Source organism: Aotus nancymaae, unplaced genomic scaffold (assembly GCF_030222135.1).
Source record: "Aotus nancymaae isolate 86718 unplaced genomic scaffold, 86718_ANA_hifiasm-v0.15.2.pri h1tg000053l, whole genome shotgun sequence".
NCBI classification, from domain to species: domain Eukaryota; kingdom Metazoa; phylum Chordata; class Mammalia; order Primates; family Aotidae; genus Aotus; species Aotus nancymaae.
Window position 1 is genome coordinate 29,219,647 of NW_026988467.1, and position 21,908 is coordinate 29,241,554.

The 21,908-nt window shown below is 52.8% G+C and overlaps 1 protein-coding gene across 3 annotated transcripts in view; it reads left to right on the forward strand.

Annotated features, from left to right (window-relative positions):
- The first annotated feature begins 3,263 nt into the window (after window positions 1–3,263).
- Window positions 3,264–21,908, forward strand: part of NHSL3 (NHS like 3) — a 33,134-nt gene continuing 14,489 nt past the window's right edge. The window contains exon 1 of one of the 3 annotated variants that reach the window (XM_021677154.2): window positions 3,264–3,611. In XM_021677154.2, coding sequence (XP_021532829.2) covers window positions 3,386–3,611 — 226 coding nt within the window. In that variant the 5' untranslated portion in view covers window positions 3,264–3,385. Of the gene's footprint in view, window positions 3,612–15,700; window positions 15,883–21,908 lie in introns of those variants that run through there. The other 2 variants (XR_002479621.2, XM_064363640.1) reach the window with 2 other exon arrangements.

Sequence of the window (21,908 nt, forward strand, 5' to 3'; positions counted from 1 at the left end):
AGTAGAGACGGGGTTTCATCATGTTGGCCAGGCTGGTCTCGATCTCATAACCTCAAGTGATGCATCTGCCTCAGCCTCCTAAAGTGCTGGGATTAGAGGCTTGAGCCACTACGCCTGGGATTTTTTTTGTTTTTGTTTTTGTTTTTGAGAGGGAGTCTGACTCTGTCACCCAGGATGGAATGCAGAGGCATGCTCTCAGCTCACTATAACCTCTGCCTCCTGGGTTCAAGCGATTTTCCTGCCTCCCTCCCAAGCAGCTACAGGTATGCATCACCTGGCTAATTTTTTTGTATTTTTAAATTTATTTTTATTTTTTATTTTTTGAGATGGAGTTTCACTCTTGTCACCCACCAGGCTGGAGTGCAATGGCATGATCTCAGCTCGCTGCAACTTCTACCTCCCAGGTTCAATCGATTCTCCTGTCTCAGCCTCCTGAGTAGCTGGGATTACAGGCACCCACCACCATGCCTGGGTAATTTTTGTATTTTTAGTAGAGGTGAGGTTTTGCCATGTTGGCCAGGCTAGTCTCAAACTCCTAAACTCAGGTGATAGGTGATCTGCCCACCTCGGCCTCCCAAAGTGCTGGGATTACAGGTGTGAGCCACCAGGCCAGGCCGATTTTTTTTTTTTGGATTTTTAATGGAGATGGGATTTCACCATGTTGGCCAGGTTGATCTTGAACTCCTGACTGCAGATGAGCTGCCCACCTCGGCTTCCCAAAGTGTTGGGATTATAGGTGTGAGCCATCTTGCCCGGCCTGGTATTGACTCTTGAAATCCTTTTTTTTTTCTTTTTTTGAAGACAAGGTCTCACTCTGTCTTGCAGGCTGGAAGGCAGTGGTGCAAACATGGCTCACTATAGCCTTGACCTCCTGGGCTCAAGGGATCCTCCGACCTCAGTCTCCTGAGTAGCTAGAACCACAAGTGCTTGCCACCACACCTGGCTAATTAAAAACTTTTTTTTTTTTTTTGGAGAGATGAGCTCTCACCATGTTGCCAAAGGCTCGTCTCTAACTCCTAGGCTCAAACAATCCTCCCACCTGGGCCTTCCAAAGTGTTGGGATTACAGAAGAGAGCCACTGTGGCAGGCCTTGAAATTCTTAATAAGTATAGAACAAAGGGCCCTGCATTTTCATTTGCAATGGGCGGTGCAAATTATGTAGCCAGTCCTGGCCACTGGGAAAAGGAGTTGCTGAAAGGTTTAGTAGCAGGCAAGATTGACATGTTTCTGCTGACTATCCCCTGCCAAAAGCCATGAGTATATTTGCTTTCTTTCCTTCTCCCTGCAATCAGACTTTATCCAACAGGCCAAGACCCTGCACATCATTCTCTCTGCAAGTCTCAGCGCTGGCTGTAACATTTTTTTTTGAGATAGAGTTTCACTCTTTCCCAGGCTGGAGTGCAATGGCACAATTTCGGCTCACTGCAGCCTCCGCCTACTGGGTTCAAGCAGTTCTTCTGCCTCAGCCTCCAAAGTAGTTGGGATTACAGGCATCCATCATAATATCCAGCTATTTTTTTTTATTTAGTAGAGAGGGTTTCATTGTGTTGGTCCAGCTGGTCTTGAACTCCTGACCTCAGGTGATCCACTTGCCTGGGCCTCCCAAAGTGCTGAGATTACAGGTGTGAGCCATCGTGCCTGGCACCTGTAACACTTTTCCCTTGAAAACTGCATTCTCTACATTTCCTTCCCTCACCGACTAACAGAGGAAGAGATTGGGTTCTTAGGATTAGTGCTAGACTGGGCCAAGAGCACTCAGAGACAGGGCTGGTTCCTGATCCAGAACAGGTGCTCTGGGATTGTCGGCTGGATCTGAATGAATGGTGGTTAGACAGGAAACTGAGGCCTGGCATGGACACTGGGTGGTCTGCCCTGGGGCCCCCAGGTGGGAAAGTGTCAGTGATGGCCCAGGTTCACCACAGCTGAGCCCCTGGAGACATGGAAGGGGCTGAGGCAGGTTAGGGAGATCCTACTGCACTCCAGTAATCCTACAATATTATGGTGAGTGCTATCTACAGTGTGCCATGACTGACTGGGCTGTGTGGCCCAGACAAATGGGCCCCTGCCCTCGTGGAGACCAGGACCAGGAGACAGCTGTGTGACTAGAGTCAGACTGGGTGACTCTGGTCACCCCACTGGTAGGGACATCACAAAACCCTTCTGGGGACTGAGGGAGGGTTTCAAGGGTGCTGAACGCACAGCTGGCCCCCAGTGCAATTTCTAGCCATTTAGGGTTTGAAGCCTCGAACCAGGCAGAGACAAGACCCAGATGCCCATCATGGCTTCTCTGCCGCTGACCACCTCTGAGTTCCTGGGCAATCACTGTCCCCTCCTGGCCTCCATTTCCCTTCCGTCTTAGCTCCTCGTGGGATCAGATGATATAAAAGGGCTTGGTCAGCTGTAACAGAGCCAGAGACCTGGAGGCAATGAGCACAGCAATTTCAGATTCTTAAAGGCTTCCTTTCCTACCAGCCTCACAGTCACACCTCTCACCTGCCCAGAGTTCAACCCTAATTAGTGTTGAGCATCTCACTGGGAACTCCTGGTCCAGGCAGAAGTGCCCTGGGGCCTCAAAGCCTAGCCCCAGGGTAAACGGAGGAAGGGCTAGCGTCATCCCTGTCACCAAAGGGTGAAGCGGGAACCCAGGGGGCCTGGGCCCCAGCACACCGAAGGTGGCTGGAGGCTGGGGGAAGGTGTGGCAAAGAGCGAGGAGGCGACCACGGTCAGCAGATGGGAGGGAAATGCCCACTGCGGGTCACAGGTCTTGGGCGTGTCTGAAGCCTCTGTTCCTGGCGCACGCACCCCCCCTCCCAACACTGTCGGGGCTTGGAAGGAATTCTCCACATTCCCTTATTCCAGGAAAAAAACCATTCCAGAATCCCCCGTCTGTTCCCAGCCCAAACTTGGGATACCGACTCCCGGGGTCCAACCATAGCCTCTGGCTCCCCCTTTCCAAAGGCCTTCCTTTCCCGTCCCCACCCCACATCACCCTCTTCCGAGCCGACCTCCCGCGGGGCCCCCTCTCGGGCGGCCCCACGACCAGCCCTCTCGGGCCCCGGCAGGGGGCACGACCCCGGGCTCCCGGGACCCTCCTCTCGGGACTGGACCTCACCCTCTGCCGGGCCTGGGGGAGGCGGGGAGGGGCCATCAGGCAGCGCCGCTCCCGCCCCGCGGCCGCTCCCGCCCCGCTCCTTCCCTCCCCGCCAGCCTCCGCCCCGCCCGCCGCCCGGCCGGCCCCTCCCGCGCCGCTCCCGCCGCCCGCTCTCCGCGCCCGCTCGGCCTCCGCCGCCCAAACTTTTCTCCCGGCGCGCGTCCCCGGCGGCCGCCTCCAGCATGGGCGCCGCGCCGCAGGGGGCCTGACCCGCCGCCCGCCCGCCCGCCAGCCATGGCGGCCCGCGCGCCCCCCGCCGCACCTGCGGCCGAGGAGCCGGGGAACCCGGGCGGCCCCCCGCGCAGGAAGAAGTCCCGCTCCAGCCTCCGCCGCGCTTTCAGCTGGCTGCGGGGCAAGCGGCGCAAGAAGAAGGCGGCGGGGGCCGAGGCCACTGAACCGGCCGCCCCCCGGGCCAAGAAGCCGGAGGACAAGGCCAAGAGGGCCAAGGGCAAAGGCCGAGGTAAGGCGGTCGGCACCTGGGCTGAGCGCGGGGCGGCGCCGAGGGTCCGGACGCGGGGGCTCTGCCGGGGGTCCGCGCGCGGCGTGTTGGAGGCGGTGAGGACACGGCTGAGTCCGAGCACCTCCACCCTGCGCTGCCCTCCGCACTTTCCAGACCCGGTCCTGCTCTACTCTGAGGGGAGAGGACCCCCGGCCGGGGCAGGGATCCCCTGGCAGAGCAGGAAGTGCTGGCAGCCCGACTCCAGGGCGGTGAGGCGATTCCCCCTCCCCCAGGCTCACCCAGGTTCTGCCCTCTGCTGAGTCAGGGGGTCAGAGACTTAACTTTGGCCAGTGGCCAATGAGAGACAGGTGGCCTTGGGTCTCTGGTAGGGACCCTCCGGGCCTGGAAGGTCAACCGCACTCATAAAGAGTTCCAGCCCTACAAAGGACCCAGCATGCAGCGCAGTGTGCCCTGCCTTGGCTTCTTAACAGTGCTGGCTTTTCCCACCTGGCCTCCCTCAGGCTCACCTGGGCCAGACCACAAACATCACTTCCTGGGGTGGTGAGCTCACCAAGGTGAACCAACCCACCCCTCCCCATCACTCCTTCTTCCAGCCCTGGTAGAAACATGCCAGTGTTGGAAATGTGCTTACAGATGGGGGAAACTGAGGCCCAAGCTCAATAGAGAGGCTGTACCTGCGTTGGGGTGGGTACTGAAAATACAACAGCTAATTATCAGTCTTTCTGATTCTGAGCCCCTGGGCTCCTCCTCTGGCCTGGATGGGCAACCTGAAAGGAGGGGAAGCCCACCTGGCCCATCCTTGCTGAGGTCACCTTCAGCTTCTTTCGTGGGCCTTTCCTCATTTTCCCTGTTTCTGTCTTCCTTTTGGTGGGGAGGGCTTGAGTCTTTGCAGAGGGTGGAGCTCCCATGGGGTTTGCCATCGTTGGAAGTCCACCTTTCCTAGACTGCTGCTGCAGTGCTGGAGGTGAGGAAATGGCCAGGTGTGCGGGCCCATCCCATTCTGCCTGTGTTTACCCTCCCAGTGTCCTTTAACCACCTCTTCTGGGAGAGTTAGAAGGAACACTTTAGGGGTCAGGAAGAGTGTGGAAAGCTTTCTGTGTGATTGTATCCGGCCTGATCTTCCTTTTGGATAAGGGCCCTGCTTCCCTGCAGCCCAGCCACAAATAGAAGTGAGGGTGCTGGAGCTGGGATGACTGGGCCAGACCCTGAGGGAGGATTGGATTTGGGTGAGGGGTGTTTCCAGAGGCTCTGCAGTCCTAACAGGACATAGAGTCTGCCCCAGGGCTGCCCCACTGGGATTCAGTCTGAAGTCATCCCCATCTCATTCAAGAGGGCATTGCAGCAGGATGGATTGTGGTCAGACTGTCAGAATTGGCAGGCAGAAGGCTGGTGGACTAACAACAGTGTCTGCTCCAGGGCAATGGATCTTTTTCCTCTATGAGACCAGCCTGGGAGGCAAGGGGCTGGAAAAGCTGAGCCTATAGGTCACTGCTCCAACAGCCTGGGTTTGGGGTCATTGGGTCAGTGTACAGGCCTCCCTCTCGCCTTGTGTCTGGTATCAGGTGGCTCTGGGATTTCTGGGCAGCATGTCGGCATGATTTGAGCCCATGTGCATGGGCAACACCTCCTTGCCCCTGGCTGTTGTTTCCCCAGGTCTGGAGGTGGCCCCAGGTACAACCGGAGGAAGTCCTGTTCCCTTTTACTTCAGCCTTCTATTATTGCAATTGTTTCCTTGTCACCTGCCTGGCCCAACTTCTTTTCTGTTTATTAAGAGAAATGAATCTGATCCCTCTAATCTCCACTGGCAACGCTGGCCAGGAAGGGGAAGCCTTAAGAAGTCTTAACTCTTTCAGGGAGAATGTTCAGAATGGAGATTGGGAGAGGTGAGAAGGGATACACAGGAGATTCCTTGGGAGGTCAGGGGTCTTTGCTGAGGAGATCATTATCTCCTCCCTTCCAATCTCTGGCTCAAAGACCTGTGAGATGCAGGTCTTGATTTGTCTAATCTGACTCTCCTACTATAAGATGGAAAAACTGAGCTTCTCATGGAATTTTGAGCACCAATCTTCCACGACTCCCTTGCTGACCTCACTACCCTGCCCAGACTTAGAAGAGAGGAAGTCTAACATTTATTGATTAGTCTGAATGTGTCAAGATCTCACTTGCAGATGAAAAAATGGAGGGTCAGGGACAGTGAGTGACTGATTTGACCAAACTAGGATTTAAACTCAAATCACCAAAAAAAAAAAATAAATAAATAAATAAAATAAAAAATAAAAAAATAAACTCAAATCACCTGCCTCAAAATTGGAGACTGTTTTCATGATTCTCCCAAGGACATAAAGCAGCAGGTAAGGCTTGAAGATCTTCTCATCCAACTCACTTTACAGATGGGAAATGGCCCAGAGAGAAGTGAGGGAACTTGATAGAGTGGGCAGAGTATCAAAGTCAGGCCAATGAGAGTTTAAATCCTGGCCCAGCTGCTAGCAAGCCTCATGACGCAGGAAAAGCAACTTCTCTTTGGGCTCCCTGAACTCCACCACCGTCTTGTGGAAAAGAAAGGGAGAATCCTCTGGCTGGACATTGCCTTGATGGGGCTGTGACCTTTCTGTCTCACCAAGATTCTCACAAGAGAGCATATGAAAATTGGCCAGGTATGGTGGTTCATGCCTGTAATCCCGGCACTTTGGAAGGCTGAGGCGGGCGGATCATGAGGTCAGGAGTTCGAGACCAGCCTGGCCAATATGGTGAAATCCCATGTCTACTAAAATACAAAATTAGCTGGGCATGGTGGCGCGCACCTGTAGTTCTAGCTACTCAGGAGGCTGAGGCAGGAGAATCACTTGAACCTGGGAGGCAGAGGTTGCAGTGAGCCAAGATCACACCACTGTACTCCAGGCTGGGCAACAAAGCAAGACTTCATCTCAAAACACATACACACACACACATAAAATAAGGCTGGGTGTGGTGACTCACGCCTGTAATCCCAGCACTTTGGGAGGCCAAGGGAGTTCAAGACCTGCCTGGGCAGCACAGTGAAACCCCATCTTTACTAGCATACAAAAAATCAGCCAGGTGTGGTGGCAGGTGCTTGTAGTCCCAGCTACTTGGGAGGCTGAGGCAGGAGAATTGCTTGAACCCAGGAGGCGGAGGTTGCAGTGAGCCAAGATTGTGCCACTGCACTCCACTCTGGGCAACTGAGTGAGACTTAAAAAAAAAGAAGAAAATTATATTAAAGAGAAGCTGCCATAGAAACGCAAGGGATTGCTATGACTGTGTTTATAAGTTTAGTTACCTGAGCTCTAAGTACCCAGTCTGGAAGGAATGGGCTCTGAGGCTTAAGAACAACTCTGCTGCCCTGGTCCTCTCCTCTCAAGCTACGTGATGCTGGCAGGTTATTCACCCCTCCAAGTCTCAGTTTCCTTATCTGTAAAATAGGGATAATAAATCCTGGCTTTATAAGGGCCTTTCCAGGATCAAATGAGCTAACAGACGTGCAAGCGTGTTGTGAACTGTGGATCAAGGTGCAGCTAGCAGCAGGTTTCTGCTGCTGTTATGCTGCTGAGGACTTGGGCATTAGCTAAGTTCATCCAGATGCCCGTGATGATGATGATGATTATTGAGGGGTATTCACAGAGGGTAAAGTCTCACCTTTTCCTACAGGAGGACTCAGACATAAGAAAAAGTTAAAAAAACAAAAACAAACAGGAATCCATATCTTCCAGAAATACCACCTGGACTCTAGACAAGTGCGTGGGTAGGAAGTGTTTCTGGGATAGATGCCAGGACTGGAGCCCAGAAGATAATCAGGGGAGGCTTTCTGGAGGAGGCGAGCAGCCTACGGAAGGAGGGCAGGGTCCTCACTAATCTGAATGGGAAGAGAAGTAACAGGAAGCTGCTACATGCTATGTTTACCCTGGCCAGGCATTTTCATCAAAGTCTTGCCTGGTTTTTACAGCAACTTGTGAGGTGCACAGTTATCACCATTTGTAGGTAAGAAAAAGGTAGCCCAAGGTCACTCAGCTTCATTTATTTGAAGAAGACATATTCTTTACTCTAGTGTTACGCACTATTCAAGGTGATGAGAATGCAGGAGGAACAGGCAGGCAAGGTCCCCATCTATGTGGAAGTGAGGTTCACAGCATCACAAAGATGGAGCCACTCAGTCTGCCTCCAGAGGCCACACTCTACAAAAATCAAAATTATATGATGATGGCTGTTCGGGGTTTTTTTTTTTTTTTTTTTGAGATAGAGTCTCACTCTGTCATCCAGGCTGGACTGCAGTGGTGCAATCTCAGCTCACTGCAACCGCCGCCTCCCTGGTTCAAGTGATTCTCCTGCCTTAGCCTCCCAGGTAGCTGGGACTACAGGCGTGGGCCACCACAAGTGGCTACCTTTTTTTTGTATTTTTTTTAGTAGAGATGGGTTTCACTGTTACTGGACAGGCTGGTCTTGAACTCCTGACCTTGTGATCCAGATGATGCCTGTGTTTCTGATTCTGGAGGGGGTAACCTCTCTAGAGTCTTAGACAAAACCAGTTTTAGGGAAAGGGGTATGTAGTCCTCCTGAGGGTTTCTCTTGTGCAGTGGGCAGTGGCTAAGGGGTGGGAGTGGTCGTGGCTCTGATACTGAGAATTTGAGAGCCACCCTCCCAGGCCTAGGTGACTTAGCCCCATGCTAACTCCAGTGAGTTCACTGTGGCCTCTCCAAGTTCCCTCTGGCCACTCAGGGAGGACTGTCCTTGGATGGCATGAAGTTGTGGAGAGAACCCTGAGTTTGAGTTCTGCTCTGTTGTATGATCTTGGGTAAGTCCTGGCCCTCTTGGGACCAGACATGCCCTGCCTTGACAAAGATGGGGTTTAATAGCCTCTGAGACTCTTGCTAGTTCTAGGATTCTGTGGGTTTGAGAATGCGCTGAGGGAGCAAGCCTGTAAGGGCTGGGGGCTAGGCATGGGGATGGGAGCTCTGTCCAGGAAAGGAGAGCTGACCTCCCACTAGCCAGATAAGACACTGAGACCCAATGGCCTGGATGTCATAGGAAGGTGGGTAAGGTGGCCGGGAGTGGTGGCTGATACCTATAATCCCAGCACTTTGGGAGGCTGAGGCGGGTGGATCACTTGAGGTCAGGAGTTTGAGACCAGCCTGGCCAACATGGTGAAACCCTGTCTCTACTAAAAAAACAAAAATTAGCTGAGCATAGTGGCAGGCACCTGTAGTCCCAGCTACTTGGGAGGCTGAGGCAGGAGAATCACTTGAACCCAGGAGGCGGAGGCTGCAGTGAGCTGAGATCATGCCACTGAACTCCAGCCTGGGCGACAGAGCAAAACTCAAAAAAAAAGGAAGGTGGGTAAGGAGAGTCCGGTATGAACAATGCCATTTCTCCCTGCTGAGGAAGGGGCCTAGATAGCTCCAAAGCAAAGTGAGAGTCCAAAGTATCTGGGGTCCTGGGCACCTTGCCCTTCTGAGGTCAGGATGGTATCTGTTTGCCCTTCAGTAAACGCTCTATGTGTTTTCCCCTTCTGTGTCAGCTCCCACGCTGCTGCTTCTGTCTGGGATGTGCTCGCCTTCACTTTGCTATCCAGTGAACTCCTATTCAGCCCTCAAGGCCTCGTGTCAGTATCATCTCTGTCATATTCCCAGGGGAAGTTATTGCCCCCAGACCCTAGAGCAAGATGCTTAAGAGAGTTGGGGTTGGACAGAATATGCTTTTCCGGCCACTTTCTTCTTGGGTAAAGGGCACTTCAGTGTCCTTACTTGGGGCCTGGACCAATGTAATAGGGGCTGAGTTCCCTCTGCTATGAGATACATCCAATAGGGGAGTGGTTTCCCCAGAGAAATCTGGGGTTTCTCAATAAGAATGTGACATTTTGGCTTCCCAGAAATGTAAAAAATAAAGAGCATGGCAGGGTGGCTGCTCTGTCTCCCCCAAACCCCTGTGAAAGGATGGACACTTTCTTCCTAGGGTCCAGATCGGAGAGGGTGTCTCACTCATTTATTTCACAAATATTTCCTGTGTAACTGTTATGTACCAGGCACTGTCCTGGGGATGAATAAGAGAGACAAAGACCTGGGCCATGAACCTCACAACGAGTGTGTGTGTAGGGGGGAAAGTACTACACTGAACAAGCAATTAATGGTTAAAAACTGTGACAAGGGAAAGCACAGCGATTTCTGGGGGAGGTCAGGGATGCCTTCCCCAGGGTGGTGGCACTTGAGCTAAAGTGGAAATATGAAAGTAAGCTGGGATTGAAGGGTTTGTGGCACTGGCGTCAGGCAAGGCACCTGCTAGGGGCTTGGGACCAGCTGGTTATCTGGGGCTCTGTGGGGTCCAGGGATTGCTGTACTCCTTTGAGTATTCAAAAGGGCAGAGACTGGATTGACTGACTCTTCCCTCTGCCCTGGCCAGCACAAGGCCTGGCTAAGTGGCCTTGGGTGATAGGTAATGCTCCAGTATAGGCCCCCAGAGATGGGCATCTCTGGATCCTAGACTCTTGGAGCTGATGGCCCGAGATGTCATAGGGAGCTCTCATGGCACATACAGGCCAGGCAGCTGAGGCCCACAGGAGGAAGTGACTTGCCCAAGGTCACATGGCCATCTAGTGTCAGAGGCAGAGGCAGAAGAGGAGCCCACACATGCCAGGACTTCAGCTTCCTCACTCCTTTGTTCAGACTTCAAATGGAAAATCCCATCCCAGAGAGGTGCCTCTGCCAGGGGTGGGAAGAGCTGAGAAGGAAGTGAGGCCAAGGGAGTCTCCCCTGCCCTCCCCTCCCCTCCCCTCCCCTCCCCTTGACACCTTCAGGGGCTCCTTCCGGCTGTCTCTCCTTCACCCTTCTCTTGGAAATTCCCCTCGGGCCTGAAAGGGACTCTCAATTAGTGTGCTCTCCCCCGACTATTCCCTCCCTGCCGTTCCTGAAGCAGGACTCCTAGCAAGGGCTGAACTGGGGTGGCCAAGCCCTGTGGCCCCCAAAATCCACATTCTCTTGTCAGCAGAAGGCAGAGTGTCTCCCCTCAGCACCTGCTCCTTGGAAATCCCTCTCTCTCCAGACCCTCAAAGCTGTCTCAGCTGCTCATGGCCTGTCACATGCTAAAGAAAACGAATAAGAGGAGGCATTGTATGTTATCTGGGCCACAGTGAACATGGCAGGGTTGGAGGAGCAGGGACACACACCTTCCTTGTGCAGACCCCAAGGCCACCTCCAGCCCGTTTGCAGACTTGGGGAAGTCAGCCAAGTTCCTGCAGCTTCCTTGGGTAGGAGGAGTGAAATCTCTGTCCGCCTCCCCCATCGTTAGTTATACCCCACTGTACTTTATGCCCTTGTGCTCCACTGTTCTGCAGGGCTGATTTGTTAAAGGACTGTCAGCCCCACTCACAGGGTGCCCAGCTCTGTGCTTGGCATGGAAGGGGAGACAGAGACAGCTCAGCCCACAAAGGATTGAAACCCTGAATTGTGCAGCAAAGTATGTGATTCCCAGCAGGCTCCTGGTAGAGAGATTACTAAGTGAGGCCTCCTGTCTGCTTAGGACACCTCCCTCTCCAAGTCTAGCTAGGTGAGGTCTTCCCCACCATTTTCTTTTTTTTTTTCTGAGGAGGAGTTTTGCTCTTGTTGCCCAGGCTGGAGTGCAATGGCATGATCTCGGCTCATCGCAACCTCCGCCTCCCGGGTTCAAGCAATTCTCCTGCCTCAGCCTCCCAAATAGCTGGGATTACAGGCATGTGCCACCACGTCCGGCTAATTTTGTATTTTTAGTAGAGATGGGGTTTCTCCATGTTGGTCAGGCTGGTCTCGAACTCCTGACCTCAGGTGGTCCGCCCGCCTTGGCCTCCCAAAGTGCTGGGATTACAGGCATGAGCCACTGCGCCTGGCCTTCCCCACCATTTTCTAAGAGGGTCACGAGGCATTCCAGCTCACTCTTGTGGTTCCTGGAGTTCTGGTCCATGTGTCTTCCATACCACCTACTTCTTCCCACCAGTCCTAGCCTAGCCTCTCCTATGTTCTTGGCAGTGGGCAGTACTCCTCCCACCAGATCCTGGAGCAAGCACTGCCTTTGCAGTGAAAGTATTTATGCACTATCATCACTACCTCCATCAGTATGCAAGCATCACTGTTGCTACTACAGCTAATCTACAAGCCCCACCATCTCCAGTTCCACCAGTTTCTATTAAACACATAGGTGCACCTACTGTGTGCTGAGCCTGGGGTTCCTAAGAGGAGTTAGACAATCACTGCTCTTGGGGAAACTATGTTCTGGTAGGAAAGGCAGATACTAAAACCATCGTCTGAAGGCTGGGAAGGTGTTACACGGGGTGCAGGGGAGCCCTGGGGTGTGATCAGTACTATATCAGAAGGCAGCACGAATGCCTGTGGGGCCTTCAGTAAGGGAGCACTGAGCTGGGGGAGTAGGGGGTGCAAGGAGGACTTCATGGAGGAGCAGCATGTAGAGCAGGGCATTGAGAATGAGAAGGCACCTTTCAGTCCAAGGTGGAAGGGGGGATGGCAGGTGTGAAGGCCTGGAGTTGTGTGCTGGAGGGTGGCAAGCAGTTTTGTGTGGTTGTAGCTCTGAAAATGAGAAGACTCTCATCTCAGAGATGAGGTCTGAACTGGTGGCCAGGGGCAGCTCCTCCAAGGCTTCCTGTGAAGGCCAAGGCACCTGCCACACTTCAGACATCCTTTGAGACTCTTCACATACTTGTCCTCACTTATGCCAAGAAATTTAGACTTTATCCTTAGGTATTCCCTCTGCTCCCCCATACTAACTGTCCTTTTTATGGGCCCCAGTTTCTCTATATACATTCAGGGAATTGGCTAGCAGATCTCTGAGGTCTTTTTCAGCTTTGACACTAGGACCCTTTTCTCTGTGCAAAGTACATGCAGCTTGGTACACATTGTCTGGTCATTAAATATTTTCTATGGGTGAATAACTTGCCAGCCTTTCAAGGACTGCACTGTTGTCAACCTGAGACTCTAGCAAGAGAAGGGCCTCAGAGAGAGTTGAGTTTAGTTTTGACTCTCCCATTTTGCAGGGAGGGAACAGGCTGTGCTGGAGCCATCATCTGGCATAGGAGGAGCATGGTGCAGTGGAGGGGCTTGTTCCAGTGCAGGAAGGATAAGCCATGTGGGGCCTAGAACTGGGGGCTCTAGACTTCCAGCCCAGTGCTCTCTCTGCTCCACCAGGCTGCCTCTAGTTGGAGAGACAGGGCAGAAGTGATGGTAAAGAGGAGTCATTGTCCAGGCAGTGGGGCCCTGGGCAGGTCCTTTGACAAAGGACACCTGTGATGAAGACACAGGTGGGAGCCCCAGGCAGCCTAGAAGAAGGCTTTTACCTCTTTCTCTTTCTTTTTTTTTCCATTCTGTGGCCCAGTCTGGAGTGCAGTGGCCTGATTTCAGCTCACTGCAACCTCTGCCTCCCAGGTTCAAGTGATTCTCCTGCCTTAGCTTCCCGAATAGCTGGGACTACAGGCATATGCCACCACGCCTGGCTGCTAATTATTTATTTATTTTTTAGTGGAAACGGGGTTTTGCTATGATGGCCAGGCTGGTCTTGAACTCTTGACCTCAAGTGATCCACCTACTTTGGCCTCCCAAAGTGTTGGGATTACAGGCATGAGCTACAGCACCCAGCCCTTAACAATTTTTTTTGTAGAGATGAGGGTCTCACTCTGTAACCCAGGCTGGTCTTGAACTCCTGGGCTAAAGTGATCTTCCTGCCTTGGCCTTCCAAAATTCTTTTCTTTTTTTTTAGAGACGGGGTTTCACCATGTTGGACAGGCTGGTTTTGAACTCCTGACCTCAAGTGATCCACCTGCCTCGGCCTCCCAAAGTGCTGGGATTATAGGCGTGAGCCACCGCGCCCGGCCTTGCCTTCCAAAATTCTATGATTATCTGAATAAGCAACCATGCCAGCCTAGAAGACTTCTAGAAGAGGTAAGACTTGGCTTGAGCTTTGAAAAACTAAGGTTATAGCAAAGAATATCACTGAAAAAAAAAAAAAAAGAAATAAAAACTAAGGTTAGTATAAGGGGAGATGAGTGAGGGGCACTCAGCTCCACAGAGGTACACAGATGTGGTCGGTTTCACATACCCGTATCTGTGTGCCTGCATGTCCCATTACATACACAACCAACTGTAGATATGGGCATATACTCAATAAACACAATTACACAGCCATACAGGCACACAAAAGCACATGTAATTACAGTCCTTTTTTTTTTTTTTTGATAGGTTCTCTCTGTCGTCCAGACTGGGAGTGCAGTGGTGCAATCTCTGCTCACTGCAGCCTTGACCTCCTGGCTTTAAGCAATCCTCCCACCTCAGCCACCAGAGCAGCTGGGACTACAGGCACACACCACCACGCCTGGCTAATTTTTTTTTTTTTTGTAGATATGGGGTTTCACTATGTTGCCCAGGCTGGTCTTGAATGGCTGTGCTCAAGAGATCCTCCCACTTCAGCCTCCCAAAGTGCTGGGGCTACAGGCATAAGCCACTGCACCCAGCTGTAATTACAGTCTTAGAGATAAATATATTTGGCTGGGCATGGTGGCTAATGCCTATAATCCCAGCACTTTGGGAGACCAAGGTGGGTGGATCACCTGAGGTCAGGAGTTCAAGACCAGTCTGGCCAACATGTCGAAACTCCATGATACTAAAAATACAAAAATTAGCTGGGTGTGGTGGCATGCACCTATAATCCCAGCTACTTGGGAGGCTGAGGCAGGAAAATCTCTTGAACCTGGGAGGTGGGGGTTGCACTGAGCCAAGACGGCGCTACTGCACTCCAGCCTGGGCAACAGAATGAGACTCTGTCTCAAAAAAAAAAAAAAGATAAACATATTTACCCATACATGCGCACAGGCCAACTATTACTCAAATACACAAAAATCAGTGATATTCACCCACCCTGAGACAGTCACAATTACATAGCCAAATACACAAAAGCACTCATCCAGACATGAAAACAGACTCAATTATATGGACACAGCTCATACAGAGATGAACTCTAAGAGAGGAACCCACATGTTTAGGGTCACAGATACACAACTACACAGCCACACTCAAGGACTCAATTACAAATGTTCAATTACATGCTTGCCTTCAAGGTCAGGCAGTGACAAAGATAAGCAGAAGAGGTGGTAGCATGGAGCAGTGGATATCACAGTCTGGGTCTGAGTCCTGGCTCTGTAGCTTAATGCTGTTTGACTTTGGGCCAGTCAGTTGACTTCAAAGAACTTCAATTTCCCTATCTGTAAAATGGGTATGATAAAAGTACCTACCTACGCCTGGCATGGTGGCTTACGTTACACCTGTAATCCCAGCACTTTTAGAGGCTGAAGTGAGTGGATCACTTGAGGTCAGGAGTTTGAGACCAGCCTGGACAAAATGGCAAAACTCCGTCTCTACTAAAAATACAAAAATTAGCCGGGCATGGTGGAGTGCATCTGTAATCTTAGCTACTTAGGAGGCTGAGGCAGGAGAATCTCTTGTACCCGGGAGGCAGAGGTTGCAGAGGCAGAGGGTGCAGAGTTGGGGTGCGCCACTGCACCCCAACCTGGGCGACAGAGCAAGCCTCTGTCTCAAAAAAAAAAAAAATACCTACCCTACACAATTGTATTGTGGATAAAATGAAGTAATGCATGAAAGCAGTTAGCACAGACCCTGGCACATAGTAAACACTAAGTAAAAGGGTGCTACTATTATTCTGAACATCATAACTACAGAAATACAGTCAGTTCGATACATTTGTACACACACGCACGTGACACTTATGGGGAGGTGACTTGTGGGCTCTAGCGGCAGCAGGGCTTCAGACCCGTCTTCTCCTAGCTCCCTTGCACTCCTCAGAGCCGTAGCTAGCCTCTGGGCTGAGAGAACGGGCGGGCGACCCTCTTGCCCCGCCTGGACCGGCCGGGCCTTCCCCTGAGCGTTCTAGGCTGGGCGGCTCAGCAGGTCTTCCAGGTCCCGGGAGGGGCGGAGCCGACGGGATGCGCGCCAGGCCCCGCCCCTCATCCGGCCCCACCCCCGGCCTGGCCATTGGCCGCAGAGCTCGGGGGCGTGGTCGAGCTGGGGCTGGGGGCGCCCGCGGTGCCCGCCCGCGAGTCTCGCTGCCTCCCTCCCGGGGCTGCGGGCCCGGCGGCCGGGCTGGCTGGGCCGCGCTTGGGTTCCCACGCCAGTTCCCGCGCCCGCCATGGGCAACTCACACCACAAGAGGAAGGCCCCCAGCGGTCCCCGGGTCCGCAGCTTCTGGCGGTTCGGGCGGTCGGCGAAGCGGCCCGCAGGTAGGGGCCGGGGTGGGGGCGGGGCAGGCAGGGAGGAGGGTCCCTGCTGCGGCCGTCGCCACCGCTGCTGCCCCCTCCCGGGGCCTGGAGGGTGTGAGTGTGGGGGGTCGGGAATCCCCGCGCAGACCCCACCCCTCAGGCACACGGAGACACACGTACACGGTAATACCCACGGATGGGCACACGTACATGTTCGCAGTTTACACGGTCACACGCACGACACCCACTCAGATGTACGGACACGCAGACACAGGAGCATACACACCATCACACCCTCGCACCATCGCAGTAGGACGCACAGAGCCTGAGACACAGGTACATGTATACCTATGCATGCAGTTTACACAGCCACACGGACTACACCCCCGCATAAATCCAGACACAGGCACACAGTCGTTCACACACATCGGTCATGTGGGTACAGTTGCCCAGCGTCTTAGGCACACAGATGTACACACAGGTTCGTAACTGTACAGCCAACCGGACTCCCACTCAGGCTCCCAGCAGACCCTAAGGCACTCCGACACACACGCTTATTCCCCAGATCTTAGCCCCCAACAGGCTGAAGGCTGAAAGTTTGTAGGAGGGAGGGGAGACAAAGGTGGAAGGGAGAAGCTGGAAACCCGGGGCTGGAGGCTCGGGACCGCCTCCATCTGGCGCGATCGGGAGTCGGACTGGTTTTCTTGGCTCCCTCCCTACCCCCACCCGCGCCACCGCGGCTTCTCTCCGCTCTCCCTTCCGTCCCCCGCGGTCCCCGAGGTCGCCGCCGCATCTCCCCCCTTTCAATGCAGCCACCGAGCTGGAACGCAGCCCTTGCCGGCTGCTGCGGGATCCCTCCGCGGGTCACATTCCAGGCTCCAAGGGGGAGGGGAGGGAATGGGGAAGGCCTCCAACCCCAGGGTGGGGAGATGGGATTCCTGTTTCCCCCAGCAAGTGCGACAGTTCAGGGTATCCCCGAGGGGTGCTGGAGGAGGGGCCACCGAGAGTGCCTCGTTTTCTTACTGGTGAATCCAGAGATGGGGGAAGGGCAGGGTGATGGATTCATTCCCCCTCCCCAAGATAGAGGGTCTTCAACATAGGCAGGCACCCTAGGGGTACCTGTTGGTCTGGGGGAGTGAGGGAATCCCAGAGGAGGTGGGGTGAAGGGGGCCCTGCTGTGGTGGGAGAATCCACGGGTGTATTCCCAGGATGGCCCACATTCCTAGAGATTCCGAACCGGAGCTTGATGATCTCATCGCTCCATGGAGTGGGTGATGGAAAGAGCCTGGGCTGGGAAGTGGGGGACCTCTCTTCTCAATGAACCTCTGGAATAAGCTCTGGTGACCTTGAGCAGATTCCGTTTGCTTCTCTGGACCACTCTGGCTCCTACAGGGGCCTGTCTGTGAAATCTGGAGCCTTAGGTGACTTCTTGGGACCCTTACTGTCTGGCTAGCCATCTCATGGATGAAGAAACTGAGGTCCCAGAAAGAGGGACTTGTCCAAGGTCATTTGCCTCTGGTGGTTTTAGGTAGTAATATAATCAAAATGACAGCAAGAAAAGGGTTAACTAAGTTCAGTTAGACTCTTTGAGGATTTCTCAGAAGGTAAGTGTTAATGAGAATCTCCAGGACCTTCCAGCACTCCCCCTGCCCTAGCAGTCCTGAAAGTCCTATCTATGCCTACCTGTCTCTCCTAGAATCTGCACTAAGGGGGCAGTGCTGGGGCTCTTCATCTGTCCTCTGATGGCATCTCGGATCTGATGGTTTCCTAGGAACTGTGGGCCCAGACTTGTGACCATATGTGATGGAGGAGAAAGAAGATAAGAAGGCTGTGTTTATAGTCTCTTGCCTACTGGCCCTTGACAAAGTGGCCTGGGGCTTCCAGCAACCCTTGTGAGCTTCCAGCTCCTGCTGCAATTCATGAGTCAACTCAGGCTTTAAGATGTTCTGAAAAAAATTAGAAAGTAATGGCAAGACAACACAGAAATTAAGTGTGGGGGCTAGGAATATTCTAGACTATATATCAAAAGCCTTCTGGGCTGGGGTCAGCTTTAGAAAATTGAGGAGATGGTCCTAATTTGGTCTTTGAAGTAACCACAGGATTGAAATTAGTCCTAAATTGTTGATGAAATAAGAGAACTGGGGGTTCCTTTCAGCTGTGGGCTATGGTCTGGAGCAAAGGCATGGAGTTGAGGTGAGGCAAGGTGGCTCACACCTGTAATCCCAGCATTTTGGGAGGCTGAGGTGGGAGAATCACTTGAGCCCAGGAGTTCAAGAGCAGCTTGGGGCAACATGGCAAGACCCCCCCATTTCTACAAAAAATAAAACACTAGTTGGACATGGTTGCACGTGTGCCTGTGGTTCCAGCAACTTGGGAGGCTGAAGTGAGGGGATCACATGAGCCTGGGAGGTCAAGGCTGTGGTGAGCCGATCATACCAGTGCACCCCAGTCTGGGTGACAGAGTGAGATCCTTTCTCAAAAAAAGTGAATGGGCTTGAGACCCTTTCTCAAAATAAGTGAATGGCTCACACCTGTAATCCCAGCACTTTGAGAGGCTGAGGGGGGCGGATCACCTGTGGTCAGAAGTTTGAGACCACCTTGGCCAACATGGTGAAACCCCCTCTCTACTAAAAATACAAAAACTAGCCAGGCATGGTGGTGGGCGCCTGTAATCCCAGCTACTCAGAGGCTGAGTTAGGAGAATCGCTTGAACCCAAGAAGTAGAGGTTGCAGCTAGCCAGGACTGAGCCACTGCATTCCAGCCTGGGTGACAAGAACACGACTCTGTCTCAAAAAAAAAAAAAAAAGGCTATGGAGTTGAGACTGAGCATGGAGGTAGAAGGGAAAAGTGGTTGAAGTTCCTTCTCTTGAGGTTCCATTATGAATGTAAACCTCAGTACCTTTGGTTTTACTTGTGCTGAGATCCTAAGTCATCCTCGGCCTCAGCCTCTGCTGTGACAGGCCCAGGTGGGGATTGGAGCTTGAGTACTTGTCCATTTCATTAGTCTGTGAGAGGAGGAAGGAGAGAGTACAAGGCAGGCAGCGAGGACTGGAGTCTGCAGGCCATAGGGAGCCAGTGAAGGTGCTTGAGCAAGGGAGGAGCCTACAAAAGTGTGTTAGGAAGATGGCTCTAGGGTGGGGGCAGGTGCAGGCAGGACAGGTTGAGGGGTGGGTGGGGTGGTGAGAGTGGAGATTCAGAGACTGTTGCAGTAATCCAGGTGAGAGGTGATGAGGTGAGGGCTGGGGACAGGGTGGGGGCTGTGGGAGTGGAGAGGAGTGGCAGCTGCAGAGACACTTTGGAGGAAGTGGCAGAATTGATGGGACCTGGGATTAACCTGATATTGAGAGTAAGGGCCAGAGGGAGCTGAGTGGGCTTCTGTGCTTGAGGCTGCTTGGCTGGGAGATGGTAGCAGAGATAAAAATAGGGTCCTGTGCTGCCTCTTTACATGAGTTAATTCATTTGTCCTTTGACTGGCTATTCTCCCATTTTAGAGATGAGGAAGTTGGAGCTCAGAGAAGTGAAGTCAATCTCCCAAGGCCACACAGCAAGGAGATGGCTGAATCTGGATTCAAACTCAAGCCTGTCACATTACAAAGCCTGTGCCCTTAATCCGTTTAGGAATAGATGGGTGTCATCTTATGATGGAGGTGCTTGCAGGTCCCCTGGGCAAAGAAAGCCTACAGCCCAGGGGATTTGGACTATGTAGAGAGGACTAGTGGAGGAAGCACTGTGGGGAGGATTAGGGGTTGAGGACTAAGCAATTAAAGCCTCCAAGGGCTTAGAGAGGGAGCAGGTGGGAAGGGGAAATCAAGACTCAAGGAAGGATTGCTCCCTCAGATCAAATGCCCTTGGAAGGTAGAGAAGTGTGAAGGTGTACGAGGTAAGGCCTCCTGACTGCTGGAAGGACACTGTAACCTGCCGGGATTGTTTGGCCTTGGCACTCAGGGAGCCACCCAACTCTCCCCTTCCCAGGCTAGCTGGGCACTTGGTCCTGGGCAGGTTGGGGAATGGTGGTGGATATGAATTGGGAGCCCAGGAAGACCCATCCTCTTCCTGTTCCCATTCGTTTTGCATGGTCAAGCTCACACACATGGCCCTCCTTCTGGTTGGATTTATTGTTCCCATTATGCACACGGGGAGACTGAAGGAAGGGACTGCTGGAGTCAGATCATCCAGAATTCTTTTCATCCCTCCCACTGTCTGTAGACCTGGAGGTTTAACCTCTTGGAATCCAGGGTCTTTGGTAGGCTCCACAGCTGGAAAAGGCTCTCTCCTTCATTCGCCCCATGTCTCCTCCCCTTTCTTGGAGGGAGACTTGTGACCAACTGCTTGGGTGACTTGTTTGTGGGAGCCCTGGGCTTCTAGATAAGAGACTGGTCCAGCTCTCTCTGATCTGAAGGATCTGAGATAAGTGAATCTCCTTGCTGCCCCAGGCCTTGACTCAAAGCGGAACCACTGACCTCGTTCCTTCTAGGGGCAGAGTCATCCATAGTGAGGCTCCCACATCCCAGATGAAGAAACTGAGGCCCAGAAAAACACAGTGCCTGGCTCAGGATCATGCTGCAATTCAGGGGAAATGAAAGCTCCAACTTAGGACTCCTCACTCCAGGGCAGTGAGATCTGCTCTGGGCCTGGAATTCCCTTCCCTCCCGAACTAAGGGGTTAGGGCTGCCAGAGAGGGGTGTCACTAAAAAGAGCTAGGGAGCTGATGTCACGTGTTCCTTATCAGACCTTATCTTAATGGTCCTTAACTCTACTTGAGATGTGAAGAGAGCTGGAGTGGGTGGAGAGGAGGCTGCTGCTGACATGGGGAGAACATGATTTTGCAGCCAGTCAGAGTTGGGCTCATATCCTGCCTCTGCATTACTAGCAGTGTGACCTTGGGCAAGTTTCTGACCTTGGGGTCAGGGTTTATGCTGGATTGTGTGGCTTTCTTTAAGGTTCCCAGGCACTCTGTGAGGTGGGTATTAGTCCCACCTTACAGATGAGGAGACTGAGGCCTAGAGAGGCCATTCATTTATCCAAGGCCTGGAATCCAGACCTCCTGACTCCCAGCTCTTTCTTCTCCTTACTCTGGTGGCTGCCTCTCTGGCATCCATAAGATGGGGATAATCATGCCTTGAAGCAACTAAGAAAAGGGCTATGGAAAGTTAGAATTGTACCTTGGCCGAAAGGGATTATTATGTCATTGCTGGGAGCAAATAACTCATTAGGATATTTATTAATATTATTATAGCTAATTCCTCCCTGCACTACTGCCTATTCCCCCAGGGCACCCCATGGGATGGGCTCCTCCCCTCCCTGCTCTAGGCACTCCCTGCCCCCCATTATTTACCTTAGAACCGGCCTGTCTGCTCTGCCCCCGCTGGGGTGGGGCTGGACACCAAGGGAAGGAAGGAGGGGGATTCCTGCACAGGTTGGGTGCAGAGCCTTGCTTTTCTTTGGGCAGAGATTGAGGCTGTCCACCCCCCACCCCGACCCTCCTTACCCATTAACTTTCTCAGACTTAGGATCACTAAGGTTGTTGGAGTGAGACCCAGGTTCAAATCTGAGATCTGCCACTCCCTGGCTGGGTGACCTTGAGCAAGTTAGTCACTTTCCCTTGAGCCTCCTAGTGCTCACTTGTAAAAAGGAAACCACTCCTGCCTTTTAGCTTTTCTGTTAGGTGTTCTTTGAGACAGTAGAAGAGAAAGTGTTTTGAGAACTGTGAAGGGCCTCCACCTGAAAGTTTGTTATGCTCATTTTCCTTTGTCTTGCCTCTTTGGAGATAAAATCTACAAACACTCTGGGTTCGGGTTCTGCTTCTAGAAAGTGTAATGGGGTGGGGGGAGGGCCTTCGTTTGTCCACCTGTATGGTGAGGGGTTGAGGCTAAGGGCCTCTGAACCCCCAGAATTCTGGCTCATGGGCTGGCCAAGGGTAGTTCAGACAGGAGTAGGGAGTTGGAGGCTGGGTTGGCTTCGGAGGGTTCAGCCTCCTGAGCAAGGCCACCTGGACAGCTGTGCCCTCCCCCCTCATTCCTCTCCCCTGAGTCAGGCCTGCCTGGCT